The 21,348-nt window shown below is 38.6% G+C and overlaps 1 protein-coding gene across 11 annotated transcripts in view; it reads left to right on the forward strand.

Moving 5' to 3' along the window:
• The window catches only part of PCDH9 (protocadherin 9), a 913,990-nt gene that overhangs the window by 45,645 nt on the left and 846,997 nt on the right, over nt 1–21,348 (forward strand). Inside the window, exon 3 of one of the 11 annotated variants that reach the window (XM_067466910.1) lies at nt 2,138–18,872. The exons of the other annotated variants lie outside the window; for them this stretch is intronic. Within the exon in view, the coding sequence (XP_067323011.1) occupies nt 2,138–2,146 (9 nt within the window). The 3' untranslated portion in view covers nt 2,147–18,872. Of the gene's footprint in view, nt 1–2,137; nt 18,873–21,348 lie in introns of those variants that run through there. 11 annotated transcript variants of the gene reach the window in all.

Below are 21,348 nucleotides of genomic sequence, written 5' to 3' on the forward strand. Positions count from 1 at the left end.
TAGAAAAGGAAAAGAAAAAAGAAATCCTTGTTCTGATGTTTCATCTCATTCCCCATGGTGCTATAGACAAATAAGAAGCATATAGCTCTTACTGAGTCAAAATTATAGTACAACTTCTCAGGAGAAAATTGGCTGGCTTTCACTCACTACATAAAAAAATGGCCAATTAAACATGGAAGCAGCAAGAAGCCAAAGTCCTCCTGTTGTGAGATGTGAAAATTAAATTGCTCTCTGCATTGGCCTGCCCCTTTCTCTGTCTAAGTTTAGCTCAATGTTATTTCCCAATGTTCATCTTAATGTGTTTAAGGCTGAACAATGCTAAAACCTGATTTCTCAGGCCGCCTTCATGCTGAAAAATGCCCGTTCAAGATCTAGATTTCATCAAGGTGGGATCTTCTAAACTTAGGGACACATTTTTTCTCAACCATAGCATTTTGGATGATAAAAAGAGGTCTGAACTAGTGTTGAGCACAAGTTGTCATATTCACTAATTAGTTGGATTGGGGAGGGGGTGTCCAGACATTTTTGGTTGAATGGTCATTCTTTACATTGGTGGCTGACTACCATTCTTTCCATGTGCCTATGCCTTGGATGTAGCATCTTTCCAAGTATTGGGATACTTGTGCAGATGCAACTTGTATCCCAATAAAATGATGGTGTTTTCCTTTATTCAGAATGCAATGAAGTAATGCTTTATGAGAGAGGAATGGCATTGGTACCCAAGAGATGTTTATGGAACTGTTTCTCCCTTCCCCAAAAGAACATCAACAATCAATTTTAAGTTGATGTTGCATGGTTATGTGAAGACTGCTTTTCTCTCTGGCAAAGGGAGCTCCGCCAACTCATTTAGAGGATGTCTGTCCTATGAAAACTCTAACAAATTTTGAAGAACATTCATACATGACACCATTTGATATAGTCACTCATATACAGAAAATGAACCTAGCAATATGAAAAGAGTCAGCCCAGACCTTTTACTGACAAACTGTGTTTCTGTTTGAAGGCAGTGAATATTTTAAAATTTACAGCTTCCCACCAACAAAATACAGGTAGTATTTGGGTTACAAACGAGATAGTTTCTGTAGGTTTTTTTCTGAAGTTGAATTTGTATGTACATTGGAACAGGGACATTTTTAAGCACCTGTAAAATTCCAGCCATTTTTCCTTTTATGTTTTGGTAGTGGGAAAAAAAAACTCATGAAAGAACAATACAATATTTAAAATGAAGAACAATTTTAACTAACATAAACTTATTTGTTAAAGTGGGAAGTGTGAGCTTGCTTTTGGCTGATGGAATAGTCAAGTTAATTAGGAATGTTGTTGTTCTCATTTCAGATTTAGGGTGACCATCAGTCTAAAGTTTAGGGTGAGGGCTGGGAAACGACTTTGGAAGACCGCATCCACCTCATGGGCTTTAGTTTTTGGACCCCTGCCTTAGAGGGGTGAATACTCTTAAGTGATTCCCAGAACGTAGCTACTAAAATTCTTCCTGCCTAGGAACCAATTGGGGAACTCTTGAGAGAAAAGACTGCATGTGTCTGTTGTAAAATGGTATCTATAAACAGACTTTTTGTCAAATCTCAAGTTATTTCAAGATTGGTATGGGACTGGCAAAATCACCTAAGATGTTTTATATCAGCAGCCCTTTCCACATGCCCTGCTTTTCATCAGTTGCAAAACTACCTTAACATTAAAATTGTAGTAATTTGGAATGCTTAGTGGAAAGAGAAGGGTAGTATTAAAAGAGGAAATGGGGAAGCAATCTGTTTCTTTTCTGCTGCAGTCCAAATTCTGGGCAGTGTATGGCATGCACAGGGAAGAAATGTGTGGAAAGAAGCCAGCTGATTTGACCTCTTTCTCCTCCTGCCATGGCAAATCTCTCCAAATCTTCCCTCCAAGCCTTTTTATCTTGGAAGCTATGCCTGTGTTTATCTGGAAGCCCATTTTGTCAGGATGTTATTTACACTAATTGCAAAACAGAATTTCTCTAAGGTAATGAGTGTTCTGCCATGTTTGTAAATTTTACAAACTGGCGGAACCGTTGTGTTGCAGACCGTTGCCAGTGATACTGCAGGGTCTAGGTTTTGGGAGATTTTTTTTCCTGCGGTTGAAAATATTCTCTTCTTGTTCTTTTCAGATTTGGTGATACACTACACTGTTGAAGGTGAGGGGATGTAATCTTCTACAGCAAGGCTATTTGTGGCATGTGGGGCTCATGCATAGTAGTTTTTTTAGGAGGGGGATGATGTGGCTCTTGGTGCCCCTTTATCGTTTTGACTGTATTTCAACTAAAATGCTTTTTGCAGAAAAGGCTTAAAATCTCTATGCATGACTGGTGAATCCTCTTTCAGAAGACTCGCCATCTCCCCAAAAACATTCTTTAATTAGCATGAAATGCTATGTACTCTTCTAGTCAGCCAAAGTTATAGCTGTGATGGCACATTGTGGCACTCCATAGGAGCTGAAAACAGTGTGGTTTGTAAAGTGTGCCCATTCCTGTGTTACATAGAAGTAAAACATTGAACAATTGCACAGGAATTTTACCAGTATCTCATAGTGCTGTTGTTAGCAAGAATTTGGAGGTATTTGTACCATCAGGAAGTGTGTTGCAACCATTGGTTAGAGTGGGATGGATTTCTGGGCAACATTTCTCTGGGGCCAATTCACTCAGTCATGATGTCAGTTGGTGAGATTCTGCTTCTTCCTCATTTCCCTCAATTTAATGCTTTCACCAGGAAGTAATCCATGAATTACTGACTACATCATGTCAAAGACATTATGTACCAAGTCACATTCACATTTAGACTTGTAGCAACAACATGTAAGCCCTTAAAATGGATTTTGGAATGTCCAGTGTGGCATCACTTCTGCGCATCACAAAACATAGTTGAATGTTATTCTTTCAGGCAGTGGGATCCCATGAATGGTTCCAAGTGTGTCTGTTCTAAAAACCGAAACATAGGGCACAGGCACCATCATTTCATCTTTCATGTGATGGTTTTTTTAAAGCATCATGGCTTGCACTGGAAGAAAAAACTCATTCAAATCACAGAAAATATGAAGAAAGATTGTCTCCTTCTCCCTCTATGTGTTATACTTGATGGATCCACCTCAACCCCCCTTTTAATTAACCCTTCTACACAACACCTATATACATGCAATTCAGAAGTATTTGTACATAGTATATTTGTGTATAAGATCCAGCGGACATATTGGGAGGCAAAGTTCTGGTAAACATTCTGGGAAATACAGCTTAAAGTCAATGAGCACGATGCCTATGCCCAAATGGTATGCCAAATGAATGCGGCTGAAGTATGGCTTTGGGTCCATTTTCCAAGTAAGGAGTTTAACTGTTATGGGTTTCACACAAAAAAAAAAATCCTGAGAGTAGCTGCTAAGTACTGAAGATGTTGAAAATTCTCTTTTAGTGATCCCATATTCTCAGCATGTGTCTTCAATTCCCAGAGTTCCCTGGGGAGGAAAGGGCATGGCTCTTGAACCAGTAGAAGCTTGTGATCTTGGCATCCTCTGAGACAGAGATACAACTATTGGAAAGCGAGAGAGAAATTCATTCCATTAGTTTTAGGTTCTTCTTCTTCTTCTTTTTGGCACGCTGGTACATTTCCCCCCTTACATTCTTCATTTATTTTGTTTGCTTCTTCGGCTATGTGTGTGTGTGTGCATGTTGGGGAGGGGGGATCTTTTGTCAAAAAATAATAATGCCTAATTGAAGAGCAGTGTTGAGCATGTCACCGACAGTAGACCTTAGTGTAGTTAATTAGCAAACAAGTGTTTTATTTTTAAAGAGTTCACCAGATGATCAATCATAGATTTTAGAGAGTTGGCTGAGATGTGAATTCATCATGCCACTGGAATAAAATGAGGTTTACAGGCTTAAAGTGCTCAGATTTCCTCTCTGCACTCACTTGAGGATGGGGACTAGAGGTGACAGATGGGCTGTGTTTGCAGTTATTCAGTTGCATATTATTCATATTAGGGATGGGAAGGGGAATTCCTCATGGCAGGTAGCTCATCTATCCAGTGCAGATTTTTCTCCTTTTGTGATGTGTGTGGGCTTGCTGTATTAAATCTATTCCTTTCCTTGCACTTTGATGTTCTTGATCTTTGGTTGCAAGACTAAGTTCTCCTTTATGGGATAATCGGTTAAAATGTTTAGATGTGAACTGTTGTGACCCACGTTTCCCTGCATCTTTTCATACACTTACGGCAGTTACAAGTAGTTCAAATGGCTTATAGTAATGTAGTGTTTGTATTCATAGGGATGTCATGGGGAGCAATGCCTCCCACCATGTTTTCCAATGAGCAGCAAGAAAGCATCTATTTCTGATTATTATGAGATACAAGACTACAACAGTAACAAGTGCTCTTAAAATAAAGCACCATTTCAATCAAATGTTATTTTTATATTTTTTTTAAAAAAGTCTCTGTGACTTACTGTGAATCATGCCCCTGTCTTCAAAATATCCATACTCATACATACACAGACATTTCCCTCGCCAACCTGCAATGGCACCCTGGTACGCCCTGATACTCAGTGCTGCACTTGAAGCACTTTGTAAGCATTTACCATCACTCCAGCCTGTTGAAAGTAATTTGCTTTGAGGTAAAGTACTCTCTGTGTAGTGGGAACTCTTAGTAGCACTTGAAATGAACACTACTGGAGAGCCAGATATCCCAACATTGTCAGGGATGTGTGGGAGCTTTTGCTCTGTGCATTGGAAGGCAACTCTGCTCCATCAGTCTAACTCCCTGAGGCTAGCTGCCGTTGCTTGGCATTGACAGAAAACAGTGTGCACATACTTAGTCACACATTTAAGCAGTAACACAGTTTGTGTCGCAGCCATCAAACCCAGAACATTTGTCTGTATGTGAACCTGATACTGACTTGTGTGCACTTTGACCAAAAACAGAAGTTACGTTTGTGCCTCAGTGTGAACATTCCCATACACTCAAGCTCTTTTAAATTGCTAGAAAGGGATACAGCTTGAAAGGTTTTTTTTTTAAAAAAATGTAGCGGTAACATACTTCTCAGATCTTAACGCTTAATATTTAATTGCAACAGCATAGAAGCAAAGATTTACTGGTTTTATTTGTCAAGTAGCTTAAGAAGGGGGGGGGGGGGAAATCCCCCAATCTTAGTTATTCTCACTTTAGCCTGGCTGAGCTGCTAAACTTGTTAACTGAAAGGTTGCAGGTTCGAATCCAGGGAGAGGCATGAGCTCCCGCTGTTAGCCCCCAGCTTCTGCCAACCTAGAGTTTGAAAACATGCAAATGTGAGTAGATCAATAGGTACTGCTATGGCAGGAAGGTAACTGCACTCCATGCAGTCATAACCTTGGAGGTGTCTATGGACAACACCGGCTCTTTGGCTTAGAAATTGAGATGAGCACCAACCCCCAGAGTCGGACATGACTGGACTTAATGTCAGGGGGAAACCTTTACCTTAAGTGGAAGAGAAACAACACTCAGACTTCTGGGTATATTTCAGAGAGAAACAGAGAGAAGAAAGAAAGAAAGAAAGAAAGAAAGAAAGAAAGAAAGAAAGAAAAGAGAATGAAGCACCTACTCCTCAAATCCAAGCTTAGTAGTTCAGATGGATTTAAAAACACTGGCTGTGCCAGGTAGAAAAGCATTCAATTTTCTGATTTGTCCCCAAAAGGAGCAATGCCAGTAACATCTCTTAAACTGATACAGGCAGGTGAATGCCAGCAAGTTTAGTTACAGAATACATTGCTATCATGCGATAGAGGTGCCCAGTGAGAATTGAAACCTATATAATCGAATGAAGGCAGGCTTGAGGATTTGTTGATTTAGTATCCAAACATTGCTGTAAAAAACAGTTAGATTTCTGCTGGCATCTGGGGACTGAATCAAGAAGGCTGTGGGAGGCACCAAATTAATTTTGCATCGGCATTCTGGATGCTGGCAATAATTTGTTCTGACACTGCGGCTATGGGTTATGACTGCAACAAGCGGGAGTGATCCGAGTGGACATTGTTTGAGCCAAATTTAATAGACTTACTATTGTAATTTTCTGCCTGGAGGACAGCGAAGACTTTCAAATGTTCCTGCAGCACAACAATTGGGGATTACGACGTAACAAGTCTGCAGGATTGGGGGAGGATTGAGAGGATTAATGGAGTATGACAAAATTGCACCTAAGGGGGAATCGTCTGTAGCAGTAGCTCTATGGTAATGTGGTAGACCAGGCAAATTGGCAATTGCCGCTGATCTTTACACATGCATGTCTTCGAATAAAGTGTGTCAAAGTCAAGTGGGATGCAACTGCGGAGCGAAGACTGTCACAGCTGCTTATGTCATCAACCTCACAAATCACTTAATGCTATCGTTTTAAGTATTTTAACAATCAAGTATGTTAAGCATCACTAGACAGTAGGCATGGCATTAAATAATCTTACGTTTGCCCTGACCTCTTATAGCCAACTAAATGAGATCTTAAGAAATAAGACTTTAAAATGCAATAGGGCTATTCTGAGTCTCCTTGAGGATAATCTATTTCTCTGTAAAAACCAGTTCTGAACATTCTGTCACACTCCTCTGTGACCTAAAACTGAACTCTGGGCAGGACCAAGGAATAAGGGCCTTTTAAAAAGGGAGTCTGATTTTCTGGGACAAAGAAAACTGAAAATATAGAGTGGGCCCTTGATATCCACAGTACTTAGATTACAGGCTCCCCTGCGGATACCGAAATTCATAAATGTTCAAGCACTATATATACAATGGCATAGTAAAATAATGTTTCTTATACTAAATGACAAAATCATAGTTTGCCTGAATTTTTATTTTTTAAATATTTTAATGCTGTGGATGATGGAATCTGTGGATGCAGAATCTGTGGATATGGAGGGCTAAGTGCAAGTGACACAGGATAAAATCTGTCCTTCCTTCATGCACTGTAACCAGAAATTCTTCTAATATGCCCCTATGATTTATTTTGTGTCAAGGTATCAGCACACTCACATCAAATGTTAATCTTGTGAACAATATTGTAATGAGGGCATAATCTGTCCACTGCACTACTGCGTTTATGGGCTACTACACTGTTATCCTTGCCATATGGTGTCCAGTGCAGGTGAAGGTGTCAAGTTAAATACATAGGACTAGCCTCAGTGTTTCCCATTCAATTATGTGGCACAAATTGTATTCAACTGTATGCTGATTTGATTGAATGAAACTGAACAACTCCAGTTTGGCAATAGCTAACAGCTCACCTATTGTTTACATTGTTTTGCAGAGCTATGCCATTTGTACTATGCTAGAAATGGTGCAACCACAATATTAACTGCCCAGGGCCAACAACGAGATATTATGACTGCATATAGTTCCAGACCCTGAGGATATATCCTTGTAGACATCAACAGTCTGCCTACTTTCTGTGCTACTCACACAGACTTTAGACAGGAATTACATCAGATTGCATTAGATATTGATCATGCACAATTTGTCTTTTTCTTTGGAGTTATGTAGTCCTATATCGTGACTAGTGCTGTGAGTAAGTCAAGAACTAAAAGCATTATTGAATCATGGTGAATCCTTTGGCCAAACTTATTGATTTTTGTCTGCCATTGTGCTCAGTTTCAGGGTTCACCCTCACTTGTTTCCCATCTGGGAAGATACTGTGAGGTTGATATTTAAATTCTACCTTTCACTGTAACCAGTAAAACTGCTGTAGATCCTCCAAGTATAAACTGAAGTCTGCAAGAATAAGGAACAAATTCAGTTACCATTACCATTTGTTTTCCTGAGGACTCCCTTGTGTAAATGAATGACCACATTTTTTTAAACTCGAAAAAATGGCAGAATCAGTTGTCAAAACTTTTCACCTATTCTTGAACCCAAGTAAATCATGTCTCATCAACAGAGACTCCAGTAGAAGGGCATAGTAACCCAATTATAAAGCTCACATAGAGATGAGAGAGAAGGTATGGATCGTTTAAATAGTGTTGTTGTTGCCTCCCCGTGAAAGTCTGCATATAATAGGGGGTGGAATGCCTACAGTGGGGAGCTTATTTGGCTTACGTAGGTAAAGGTAAAGGTTTGCCCTTGATATCATATAGTCAAGTCTGACTCTGGGGGGGAGGGGGTGGTGCTCATCTCCATTTCTAAGTCGAAGAACCGGTGGTGTCTGCAGATGCCTCCTAGGTCATGTGGCTGGCATGACTGCATGGAGCAACATTGCCTTCCAGTCTAAGCGATGCCTATTGATCTAATAACAGTTGCATGTTTTAGAACTGTTAGGTTGGCAGAAGCTGGGGCTAGCAATGGGAGCTCACCGCATCCCGTGATTACAAAGTGCCGACCTTCTGGTCAGCAAGTTCTGCAACTTATCAGTTTAACCTGCTGCAACACTGTGGCCCCTGGCTTATCAGATCTCTAGGAAATTAAAGAACCTAGCTGAGTATGGAAACATTCCCATTTCAGAAGTTACTTAGTCAAGATTTGCAGCTATGATCTGATAGAGGATGTGTATGTGAGAGAAGGACTTGTACCTATAGAACTCAATGTCCAAAAGTATAATGTGATCCCTATGACTTTTTATAGAACCTTCATGCACATACACAACTCACAATAGATCTTTCTTGCTTTAAAGACCTTATGACTGTCTGTGTAACTTTATATACAGATGTGTGGTACTTTGGTTCTTGAACACGTTAACTATATGGGTTGTCTCTGTTTACTTGACTGGTCGATCAAATCAAAGATTTCTTCCAGCTGCTCAGTCAACAATGAGGCTCATTGGCACATGCACAGACACACACATATACTAATCTTACAATTTTATCCCCTCAATCTCTATATTAAATATTACAGCTTGGGGACTGTGAAAGATATTTTCCTTTTATCCACAGACCAGGCTCTGTTGTATCTTGAGATCAGTGTATACCTAGCATGTTAACAAACATTTGTTTTCAAAAAGAGAAGAAAATGGAACACTTTACTCACAGACAGTACTGCAGTCAGGCAGCAGGTCAAGAAGAAAACATTTGATTTTGAGAATGAGCATGTTTGAGAGTTGGGAACGCTGTAAGCCAACAATTAAGGTCTGTTGTGGCAATTTAGGATATGCTTATGTAGTTAAATCAAGTCATTTGAAGTGTGTTGCTGCGGAAGAGTTCCAACAGACTGCTAAAAAGAGAACCAGTGGACCCTAGAGCAAATCAAGTCTGAACTTTTCCTAGAAACTAAGATGACTAAACTCGGGCTGTTGGAATTTCATATCATGAGAAGGCATGACTCACTAGAAGAGACAATAATGCTTGGTAAGATAGAAGGCAATAAGAAACGAAGAAATCCATATTCCAGATGAGAGAGAAGGTATGGATCGGGTTGTTGTAGGTTTTTCCGGGCTATGTGGCCATGTTCTGGAGGCAATTTTTCTCCTGACGTTTCGCCTGCATCTATGGCAAGCATCCTCAGAGGTAATGAGGTCTGTTGGAACTAGGAAAAATGGGTTTATATATCTGTGGAATGACCAGGGTGAGACAAAGGACCTTTGTTTGCTGTGGCTAGCTGTGAATGTTTTAGCTGATCACCTTGATTTGCATTCAATGGCTTGGAAGCGCCTGGGGGGAATCTTTTGTTGAGAGTGATTTCATGTGCCTGTTTGCTTCCCCTCTGTTGTTTTGCTGCTGTAATTTTTGAGTTTTTTAATACTGGTAGCCAGATTTTGTTCATTTTCATGGTCTCTTCCTTTCTGTTGAAATTGCCCACATGCTTGTGGATTTCAATGGCTTCTCTGTGTAGTCTGACATGGTGGTTGTGAGAGTGGTCCAGCACTTCTGTGTTCTCAAATAATATGCTGTGTCCAAGTCTCACAACCTCTGAGGATGCCCACCATAGATGCAGGTGAAACATCAGGAGAGAATGCTTCTAGAACATGGACATATAGTCCAAAAGCCTGTAACAAGCCAGTGATTCCGGCCATGAAAGCGTTCGACAATACATTAATCTGAATTCTTCTTACCGTTTTTTGTGGGGCAAACATATTATCTTTCCATCAATTTCTTCTTACTTCAATAGACATTGAAGAGCATAAGGCTCAACTCTTGAACTATGACTGAGGCCCCATTTCAGTTTATTGGTATAAACTGTTGAGATTATAATGCAAAAAGATGTGGAAATACCTTTTGTTATGATTGTGTTCTAACATTGTCATACATTGATTATTGGGAAAAGGAACAAATCACAAATAACTAGCTCTTTGCAATTAGTTACTTCTGTGCTTTCCAGTGAAAGCATAATACAAAGATGTTGCTACATTTTAAGGTAGATACTGAAATATTTGTTTGATGGATCAGCATCAGCTAAAACATAATGTGTGCATTTTTCTTCTTCACTGAATTGTATTTCCAAGCAAAACCTCAACAAAAAAACAGGGGAAAAGCCAAAAATAACAATTACAAGCACATTCATCACCCTGTCTATAGACATGTTGTTGTTGCTTTTTAGTGCTGTGTTGACTGAAGGTCATGTTGTTTATGCTTTTCTGTTTGTGGGCCAGCAAGCAGTTTATTAATCCCATTAGCCATCCTCTCTGTTGACTGCAAAATACTGATGCAATTATCAATAATTTCTAACATATACTTAAGCTGTCACAGCTACTCTTACCTTCTAAGTAAATCAGAAGGCCAATTGCGCCTTCAGCTGCATCCTATTTTAAAGGGGGAACTCTGGCTAGGAGAAATTGCTTAGGATAATTTCAACTCAATTGCTCGGTGAAATTAGTTTTAAAAAATTAAATGTGTGTTTGCAATGCCTAATTAATATGCTTAAAGTAATTATTTCCCCAACTCATAATTAATTAAAAATGCATGGTAGAGCCTATAGGCTTCGAAACAAAGCCAGGTCTCTAGACCTCAATTATAAAGAGTATGCTGTAACAGAAGACCTCACTATGAACTGATGGTAGATCCCATCAATATACAGAGAAAGTATGAAGTGTTTGGGAAGTTAAGTTTTAAGAGGAATAAAAATAAGATATACGAAAATCATCCATAATTGAGTAGAAGTGTAATGTTGATCTGGAACGCTGGGAGTACTATCAACTTTCAGAAGTGTTCATATATGGTTTTCCTCAACACGATTGAGAAAGGCAAGTATATATGCATGGACTCATTCCAGTCATGAGAGAGCACACACGTTTTCTGGGGATGAACAGGTGCCACAAGATGAGATTCCAGGGTGTGAACCTCTGACAAAAGGACACACTATCCCATCAGGGATGCATGTCCCTCCAGATATTGTTGCAGCTCTAGCCAATGGTGATGAATTGAAGGAAGCTGCAGTCTGGTAAAATCAAAGGACCATACAGTCTACATCGATGTTTGAACCCATGTTGGTTTGGGAGGTGAGGTGAAGACATCCCTGGCACCTTTATTAATTGCCCAGTCTAGTGCTTTTTACTTCTCAAAATTACACTTACCATAATGCTGGATGCCTGAACATGTCTAAAACCATCAGGTCCTAAGGTAAGGTCCAACCTAAAAAGTGAGAATACGTCTTTTTCTTAATTCATAGTGTCATTGTGGGATGACAAAGATGCAATAGTAAAGCCCTGATTCCATGCTTCAGAGTTTGTTGAACTCACGGTATATCTGTGAAATTATTCACAAGCCTTTTCTTTGATCCATTCCAATTTCCAGAATACTACTATGGGCAAGAAACCAGCACTATAATATTTGGCTGTCCATGGTTGTGTGCTCAACATGAATTAACCCAGCATTGGTTAGATGGTGTCTTCACTGGGTCACTCAACTCTTACATCACTCACTTGAGGAATGTACCCAGAGAGTATACAATAAACCTAGCATATGAGGGGGTAGTCATCCATTTTGGCTAGGCAATGTGTGAAGTCTCTCATTGACATATGTGGAACATTTCCACACCTTCATGTAAACATGCTCCATCTCCTGCTGAAAGGCATCTTTCAAGCACAATGTAGGAGGATGCTAAAAAAGAGAGCCTTAATTTAAACACAGTTTCCACGCATGACTCCTGGAGTCACAATACTGCATCTCTCACATACAACAGATAGGACTGACCAAAGACATTTGTTTCCTGCAACAAACTAGCAAATTCTTCATACCATTTCTTGTTTGATGTCATCATTTCTTAGTCTAAGCTACCTCATAGGATTGTTTCTCTAGCAATATACAATAGTCACTTGTGTTTTGTGTAATCACTATGCAGTATTGCCTTACTGTGTGTACATTCAATGTGGTATGTGTAATATGGGCAAAATTCAGCTAGTCTACTACTTGGAAATTAATCTTATAAAGTATCTCTAGAAGGAGACAAATCCTTATGAATGATACCCTTGTAAGTAAATGTTTAAAAGGGCACCCTCTAGCTACTCATTTATGCTACTCGTATGGCTCTAACTTTTGAATGATCATCAGTTTAAATAAATGTTATTATCAGTATAGCACTCTTCATGATCAATTGGAAGGAAGTACAGTTGGCCCTTAACATTTGTGGGTATGACTTTTGCAGATTTGATTATTCATGAATTTCATTAAAATGTTCTCTTTCAGAATCTCTAGGTCTTTCACTGTGATTGTCAACTTCTACTAAAAGATATCATCCTGGAGGAACTAGTGAGAACAGCTTCTCTAGGAATCTCTAGGCCCCCATGTATGACCCAAGGGAACCTAACCTTTGAGTCATACTGGAGATCTAGATATTCCTAGAGAGATGTTCTTTTAGGGTTTTTTTTTTTTGCAATTTTTCACTTTTACGGGTGTCCTGTGTCCTTAAACTCACCAGGTATGGAGGGCCTATTGTGTTGGTCAAGTACTGTAGCCTTACAGGGCCATCCCATGCATGTCTGTTTCAAAATAAAATGTTCAGTGGGAGATGTTAGTTTATGGGTCAGTTGGTTTTTATCTGATTCTAAAGGGGATATCCATGTTTGGGGGATAAGATTCAGCACTTTTTGTAGTTCCTTGATGCTTAGACTAAAATCTGGAGTAGATTTCCTCTGTCATTAATGTGGAAGCTATTATTCACAACTGAAAGAGTCTTAGATTGCATCTTGGAGGCTACACTATTTGCTCTCAAGCTGGCTAAAAGGGTACATGGCAACTGCACAGCACAGCCCCTAGCATCCCAGTGGGTATATGGTGCGCACATGGCCAAAGGGCACCAGAACCAGTTTGGTGCTACTCAACCATAACCAATCATAATAACAATAATAACAACAACAACTTTATTTTGTACCCCTCCTCCATCTCCCCGAAGGGACTCGGGACAATTTACATGGGGCCAAGCTTTATCAACACAATTAAAAACATAACACAGTAAAATACAATATGAAATATAACAACAACATTATAACAATATATAAAAGCAGGCATCAAAAACTAACAACCACTAATGGAGTTCATTTCACCCAATGGGTGGGTGGACTGGTGTAACAACAATTTAGAAAATAGGGCTGGTAAATAAAGTTCATTGGTCCTATGGCAGTAAATAAGGACAGGGCAATGTAAAATGAGTCATTATAGCTTTGTGTACAGAACAATCGTAACGTGTAAGGGGAGATTTTAGATCTTTGCTGGGGCCATCTCTCTAGGGAATTGTCTAGTCAAAGGCACAGTGGAACATCCATTTCTTTAAATCTTTGCTGAAAGTATACAAGGGAGGGTGCTAACCTAATCTCCCTGAGGAGGAAATTCCAGACCCGGGGAGTGAAAACCGAGAAGGCCCTTTCCCTCATCCCCACCAACCACATCTGAGACGGAGGTGGAAGCGAGAAGAAGAGCCTTCCCCGATGATCTTAAAGATCATGATGGTTCGTAAGGGAAAATGTAGTCATGAAGATAATATCTTGCCCCCATCGATCTGCATTTTGTGAATGGAATGATGCTATCCATAGTGATGAGGCAATGTGATTTGGGCGGCGGGGGAGGGGGGGGTGTCAGCTTATTCCTCTGAAAATTGTGACTCCAGGCACCGAACAGTGTCTAACCTCATTTTGTACCTAATTGCAGATCAGAGGGGCACAACAGATCCAACCCCCTTACCTGGGCTGCCTGAGCACTGGGAAAGTGGGATGGCAGTGCCATCAGGCTTTGCTGTTTCTTGAATAGGAAGTTGCTCAGCTGATTATGCATGGCTAAAGTTGTAGTGTTTCCTCTGGAGTTTAGGGTGAAGTGCCATAGTATCTCATGACTGTGAACACTGTTCAAGATCACATCCATGGACTGTGTACCCACTATAGTGTGAATTCATCTCCCATTTCACGGTACACAAGCCTGTTAAGACTCACCTTTAGTTTAATCACTGACTTTCTGAGATAAGTGTGGGTAGAGTTGTAGATAAATTCTTTTGTTCATCTTTGTAGCATTGTATGAACTATTCATGATTACATCTATGCACCACTACCCATTTTTTAAAAAGCACTCACAAACAGAAGAGTGTATAGCAATATTATAGCATAGGAACATCACACATTCTTCTCCCTTGTCTAGTCATTTAGATGTAAAATGGTGTGCTTTACAAGCCTGACATGATCCCCAGGCCCTTATCCCACTTCAGTATACATAGAGTATAGGTATAATAGTGGATTTCCTTAGAGATCATTACAAATGATTAAAAGGTCAGTACAAAGAATAATAGGCATGGCTTCAAATAAAACTTGTGATCTACAAAGACCATAAACTTGCTGTCGCTGCTACTTATCCTTTAGAGGTAGATTTGCTATGCTAAAATGCTGGATTTCCCAAGTGTTTTCTCAGAATCCTGTCTTAACATCTACATAGGGATGTCATTATTCACTAAGTTTCTTCTTGAAGACAGCAATGAGTAATTTCAAAAGTCTTCAAAAACCATTCAGCTTGATGTGTATTCTGTGCAAAAATTGCATGTTGTAGTTTTGTGCAGAAAGCAGCATTTTCTGTGCATTTTGTAAAAACAATTGTATAGCAAATGCTGTTTACTTTATTAAAATACTGTTTTTCTATGCTAAATCAACCATGTGTGAATTTTATGCACAAGAAATCCTTAACTATAGCATTTTCTGGGTAAGACATTTCTGAATTATTCTCTACATGCAAACCCCCCTATTTTTTAATGCAGAAACCACTGTGCTAAACAACCTAATGTGAATTTTGTGCAGAATAATTCCTAAATGGCAGTGATTCCTGTCAGTCTGAGATTCTTTTTACAAGAGTTTCTAAACACTTGAAGAACATCGTTTTTGACCCCCGCAAAGATTCTAATGTTTATTCACTGGTTAATAAAGAAATGGTTAGATGAGACATCTCTAAAATTGCAGTCCTGTAGGTGCCATTTAAAGGTTTAGGACTGCATTTTAAGAGATGCCTCATTATGTATGTATATGTATATATTATATATACCCCACCTTTCCACCAAAAGGGCATTTCAATAGTTAACAGTAATAGACATATCTTAAAAACAAAGCAAAAAAATAGTGAGTTCAAATTTTTAAAAACATAGCAATAAAAATATAGCCAGCAGACAGCCGTTTTGACCCCTTTTTTCTCTCAATTCAGTTTAGTTTGCTTGAAAAATACCTGTTGGCGGAATAAGGAAGGAGATAGCTATGTTTCTGTGGTTTTCTGGGTATCATTCTTTACTACGATGGATGATGGACATGGTTCCCTTAAATTAGCTTCCAAAATGTTTTTAGAGAAATAGGGGCATGATTTACCAGGTTAATGAAAGACAGCTTGGGATTCCCTATCCCATTCACACATTTGGTGAGTCACATCAATATCAGATAAAGCTGATGACATTTATTTGACAAAAAAATGTTCACTGTAGTTTCCTCTTCATCATGTAGTCTTTAGAAGCTGAGGTATTTTTCTAAACTCCCCGCCTTATGGATCTGTCGACAGTTTGTGGATTCTTGGAGGTAGAGCTAGGTCATACATACACACAAGTACACGTTACAAAAAAGCTTCCTGCCCTTAAACCCATCAGATACCTATGGCTCTTTTCTCCTGGCAGGTCGTCCTTTGTTTCAGAACCAAAAATGTTCAGGTTCTCACAGTAGCTATATTTGAAGAGCAGTTTCCAGCAGTCTTCCACAGTTGGAGATGATCTCCTTCATCATTCTGGTAATCCAACTTTTGCTAGCAGTTGACAGATCCAATGGTCAGATTCAGTATCTGGTGGAGCAAGTGAAGGGAATATGTTGTAACCCAGCCAGGGCTAGCGTGGCTTAATATAGACTCCCTGGCACCTCTTGTGTGCATCAACCAGAATCCAAGCTGTGTGGGTTTTGGTGGACCTGCAGAGAACAGAGCCTGATGTGGACATGAACCTTCTAGAAAGACATTTCCTATTTTGTGGTGGTTCTAAACAAAAAACTCCAAATACCTTGATTGATGCTGCTCAATACAAGTCTAGTTGTAAAGAGCAATGACTGAGAATGCCTTCAGTTATTTACTTCAGTGTCTGTCAAAAAAATAATGTTATTTGACACCTACTACAGACATTCCTTCACTGGAAATTAGATTAATGAGCTACAAAATTATGCTCTCTCCTTCCCCAGCCTAGCTGTTTCCTATTATGTAGCACTGGTTCGCAGGTTGGAATTGTATTATACACAAAACTGACACTAACCACTCTCCAAACTTCCTTAGTGTTTCTAAACCTTTAAGAACATCTTGGACAAAAATCTCTTCACTTCAGTGGTGATTCAGTACTTCTGGAGCAGGTTCAGATTGGGATTCATGATTCATCTAAAATGGGTACATGCCACTTTGAAACAAATAGCCCCATGTTTCCATAGATAACAAAATAACTTTCAGCTGCCTGGGAAAAAGTGGTGTTATCTCCCGACTCAGGTTATGGCCATCACTGAATGATTAAACAATGTGAGCCCAGGGTAAAAACTGATCCACATGTCCAACAATATCATGCAGTACACATGCAAACATTATTATTTCAAAGTACATGTTCAAAAATCATTTTTGTATTACCTTGCCTAGATAAATGACTTGCCTGTGGAAATCTATCACATCAAGGCAAAGGCAAGGCTGGATCTTCTATTAATTAAGGTCCTAAATAGCTTAAGGAATTGCATTATTTTTTAAATTAAATAGGTTTTGTTTGGAATATACAATTTTCTCATCATGGAATTTAGTCATGGAACTCATGGAAGTCCAAGATACCTTCCTTTAGGGCTTTTACAAGTGACCCTCAGAATGTATTTTAGTCTGGAGTGTATCTTAATTTTGTCAGTACGACAGAAAAAGAAATCATAGACAAATAATTGCCTAAGTGAATGTACAGCTACTCTGCCTGTATCTCTGATTTAATACAGAGATACAGGAGAGTCAAACACAAATTTTACAGTCATGTTGTCAACTCAAATTTTGCCCTTTTATTAGTTTAGCAGCAAGCATTACAGTGGATGGAGGGGCCATATAATGGGGGAGCTCTGGAAATCAATATGTCATAATAGGAATCAGAGTGTCATAAAGCACATAGAAATGTGCTTTAAAGTCCAAGAAATAGTACAGAAAGGGGAATGAAGACCCTCCTAAACCCAAAGGTTGCAGTGCAGGTCTGATTAATAGTATCTGCATCTATGTTGGCTATGCACTTCCAAGTATTTTCCTGACTAAAGCTCTTTATTCCAGGATTGGGACAAATGATGTGTGGTGATGGTATAAGCCACATAATACTTGCTTAATTATTAAAAATTAGTAGGCGCAGTACAGTTCAAATCTTGACAACTTCCCATTCCTTGCATTTTAAATATCATGGCGTTATTTGATGCATTTTTTAATTTTTAAAAAGTTTACCATGTTGGCCATTGGATTTAAACGTTTCCAATACAAATACTACTCAACAGCTATTATTCCTCAGTAGTTAGCAGGTATAGTAGTATGATACTGTTAGTCAATGATGTGGACATTATGGGTTCATAACAATATGGCTTGAATTTGATGCATAAATGGTTGGGGAGAATATACTCCTCCCATGTATCCGCATGACTCAACTGTGCTATTTTGCTAAAACTGTGTTCATAGGCACAGTTATGACAAATAATACATTTTCTAAAATACTCTTACACCATGCAGAAGCTGCAAGGTTCGGTTATGTATTCCTTCAGCTCCATTGCTGTGTATTTACCATGTATGCTGTTTAGATTTTTTAACAAACTGATTCTATGCATTTATCTTAGATATTTTGTCTATGCTATACTGACTATTCTGTTCACTGGAAATTCACTGAGCATCTGTGTAGCGAAGTAATGTGTAGCAAAGTAATGCAGCACTGGATTATGAAAGGCAAGCTTGCAAATACCTTGTTGCCTTTTGTGAGTAAGAATTGCTTCCAGGTGGCAGTACAGGGAAGCTTTATGAGAACTGAATTTCTAATTTCCCTTTTATACCACAAATGAATGTGCGCAGATAGGTAGATTAGTACAAATACAAACCTGTATGTGGACTTGTAACTTTTCTGAGCGTATTTGCAAGGCTGATGAAAGTTCATAGCTGACCTTTATAAAATAGATATTTGTACACTATTGTTCAAGTACTGACTACAAAAGATTTTAAAATGGCTGTATTGAAAACCTGTACCATATTCCATTTTGTGCTTAATTTGTTGAACAGTTTAAATGTAAAACAGTATGCTTTTCATGCCTGTCAAATCAAAAATCCAACTATTTATTTACAATATATAGGTATATAGATAAATATTTATATAAAAACTAATGTAACTGCAAATTTACTGCATTCTTATAACTGTATATATTTATATTCTGTGACTACAAAAGTCTGTATTGAAACTTAACGTTGCTTAACTGACTACTGTTTGGACTTCTTTCAACGTTATTTTTAATTGATGGTTTTAAGGCTATGATCATTTAATAATTGTACTTTGGAAAAAAAATTCACAATAAAGTTTCAGAAGTTGTTTTGTACAATGTTGAGGCTTTGTCTTGAATTTTCTTGCAAAATCTGAATTTGTACTCTGGGGAGATCTAACAGCACTTTCCCTGACCTGCATGCATAAGTAACTTTGGTGTCAAAAGGATAGCAATATGGTATGCCATATAATGTGGGAATGACTACACTCAGTCACATGTTGTCTTAGTTTAAATAAGGAAACCTACCAGGCTGAAGCTGACAATTCAGACTCCAGTATCACCTTTTCAATGAAGCCAAAAGGTCAGAGATTGAGACACATAGAATCCTTGGTGTGAGTACACATTGTCTCAAATCCAAATGTTTCAGTCGTCAGTGATCCCATGGCACCCTTATAATAACATCATGTTGAATTTCTGGAGCAGGTCACAATGGGCATGATCCAGGGAAATACACATCTAAAAATACAAGTTGAAATAAATTTAGGTGAAGCTTTTGATTGCTTAACATTTTGAGGCTTTGAGGTGGATTTGAAAAAAACCTCCACGTAGTATGGCCGGACTATACAGCCATGTGGGGAAAAAAGTAACATATGAGGTTAGCTCACCCACATTAACAACCTAACAATTCTCTTGGATTTTGGGTGGACAGATTGACTTGTGTGGTGCAGATTGCTGAGACACAGTTCCTTACTGACACATTTGTAGTGGCTTTTATATTACTATTTTACACAAGAGTTGGGGTGACTTACGAGTATAGTAGTTGATCACATTGCAAACACAAGAAAATCAGTATCTGTCACAAGTAGGAGAAAGAGAGCCAAGGGGGAAAGGAACCACAAGATATATTAATACAATGAATGGCCCATAAAGATTCACAGGTGAATCATAAAGTTGTAGAATCAAGGAATCACAAGGGACTTTTAGGCAAACCCATATGGCTGGAGTCCACAACTAAAACATCCCTGAAAAAGTATTCATTCGACATCTTTGATAAAAAGTTCCAAAGAAGGAGAGTCTATCACTGCCTGAGGAATCAAAATTGCTGAACAGCTCACACTATCATAAAGGTCTTCATAATTTTGAGTCGGTCTCTTTCCAGGCAATTTGAACCCAGTGGTTTGGGTCCTATTTAGTGGAGGAGTGAAAAATAAGCCCACATGGCAGTGCTCCAGCTATTTAAAAATGCCTATTGCATGGCATGCCAGTCTTCTGTTTTTCCAAGGTAAACATTCTCAAACTCTTCCTCATAGGATTTGGTTTGCATATTTTTACCATCTTGATCATTCTTTCTGGACACTTCCCAGTTTCTCAATATCATTCTTTAATTGTAGTGTCCACAGAAAATTTTCAGCAATTGCAAATATAACCAAGAAAGGTTATTTGTACATTCTCATCTTTATAAATGTATTAGATGCATTGACAGAGACTCATCTTCTGAATCCTCTAAACGCACGAAACCATTGGGTTATTCTCACACTACCAAACATTGGTCTCCCTTTTTCATCTAGTTCCCATGGAGAGCTATTACAGTGGGCCCTTGGTATCTCCTGGGGTTTTGTTCCAGGACTTTCCATGTATACCAAAATCTGTAATTGTCTATGTCCCATTTTATAAAATGACATAGTAAAATGATGTCTGTCATAAAAATAACAAAATCAAGATTTGTATCTTATTAAAACAATCTTGATGGAATATGTTCAAGCTGTGGATGGTTTGACTCAATTAATACCAAGTCTGTGGATACAGAGGGCTGACTGTCTGTTTTTGGCATGTTACTTGATGTCAGAGAAATATAAATCTAGAAGTGCCTTGCCAAACTGTTACTATATGTCGAATGTTTAGCTTGAGCAAATATATTGTGTATATTTATGTACAAATACCTCTCACATATATAATTGATCTGTTTCAAGAAATGTGTGTATGGGCTGTTTAAGCAATATTTATTTGTATATATAAAGACAAAGACATATGTCTAACCTTTCTGGATCACACAACACATTTCCTTTCACACTGTCACTAAACAAATAAACACATCAAAGGTTCTTAGTCACATTCCACCAAGTGTATTAATAGCATCCAGGGAAATCCAGCACATTGCAATCAGTGTAAAATATATCTATTTGGATTACATTTAATATATGCATTATTCCTATGCATATAATGTAGACAGAGCATCTCTACATCATCTTTTCTTTTTTGTTTGCTGGTCTTGTTCTCCAAATTACCAGTAATGTAATTAAAATAAGGAGCGGATGCAAGTGAGAGATTATTGATGCTTTATTGTTTTTTGAAGCTGTTCTAATCCTGGATGCTGGCTCAAAGAATGGTTGATGTCATCACATTAGAGTAACTTATATTGCTAGTTGGCAATATACATTAGGAACTATTAGCTATTTGGCCTTCTTATGGGTGAACAGAACTTGATCATTCTCTTCCATTGGGCCCATCAAGCCAAA

This window comes from Anolis sagrei, chromosome 3, assembly GCF_037176765.1.
Source record: "Anolis sagrei isolate rAnoSag1 chromosome 3, rAnoSag1.mat, whole genome shotgun sequence".
Lineage (NCBI taxonomy): Eukaryota > Metazoa > Chordata > Lepidosauria > Squamata > Dactyloidae > Anolis > Anolis sagrei.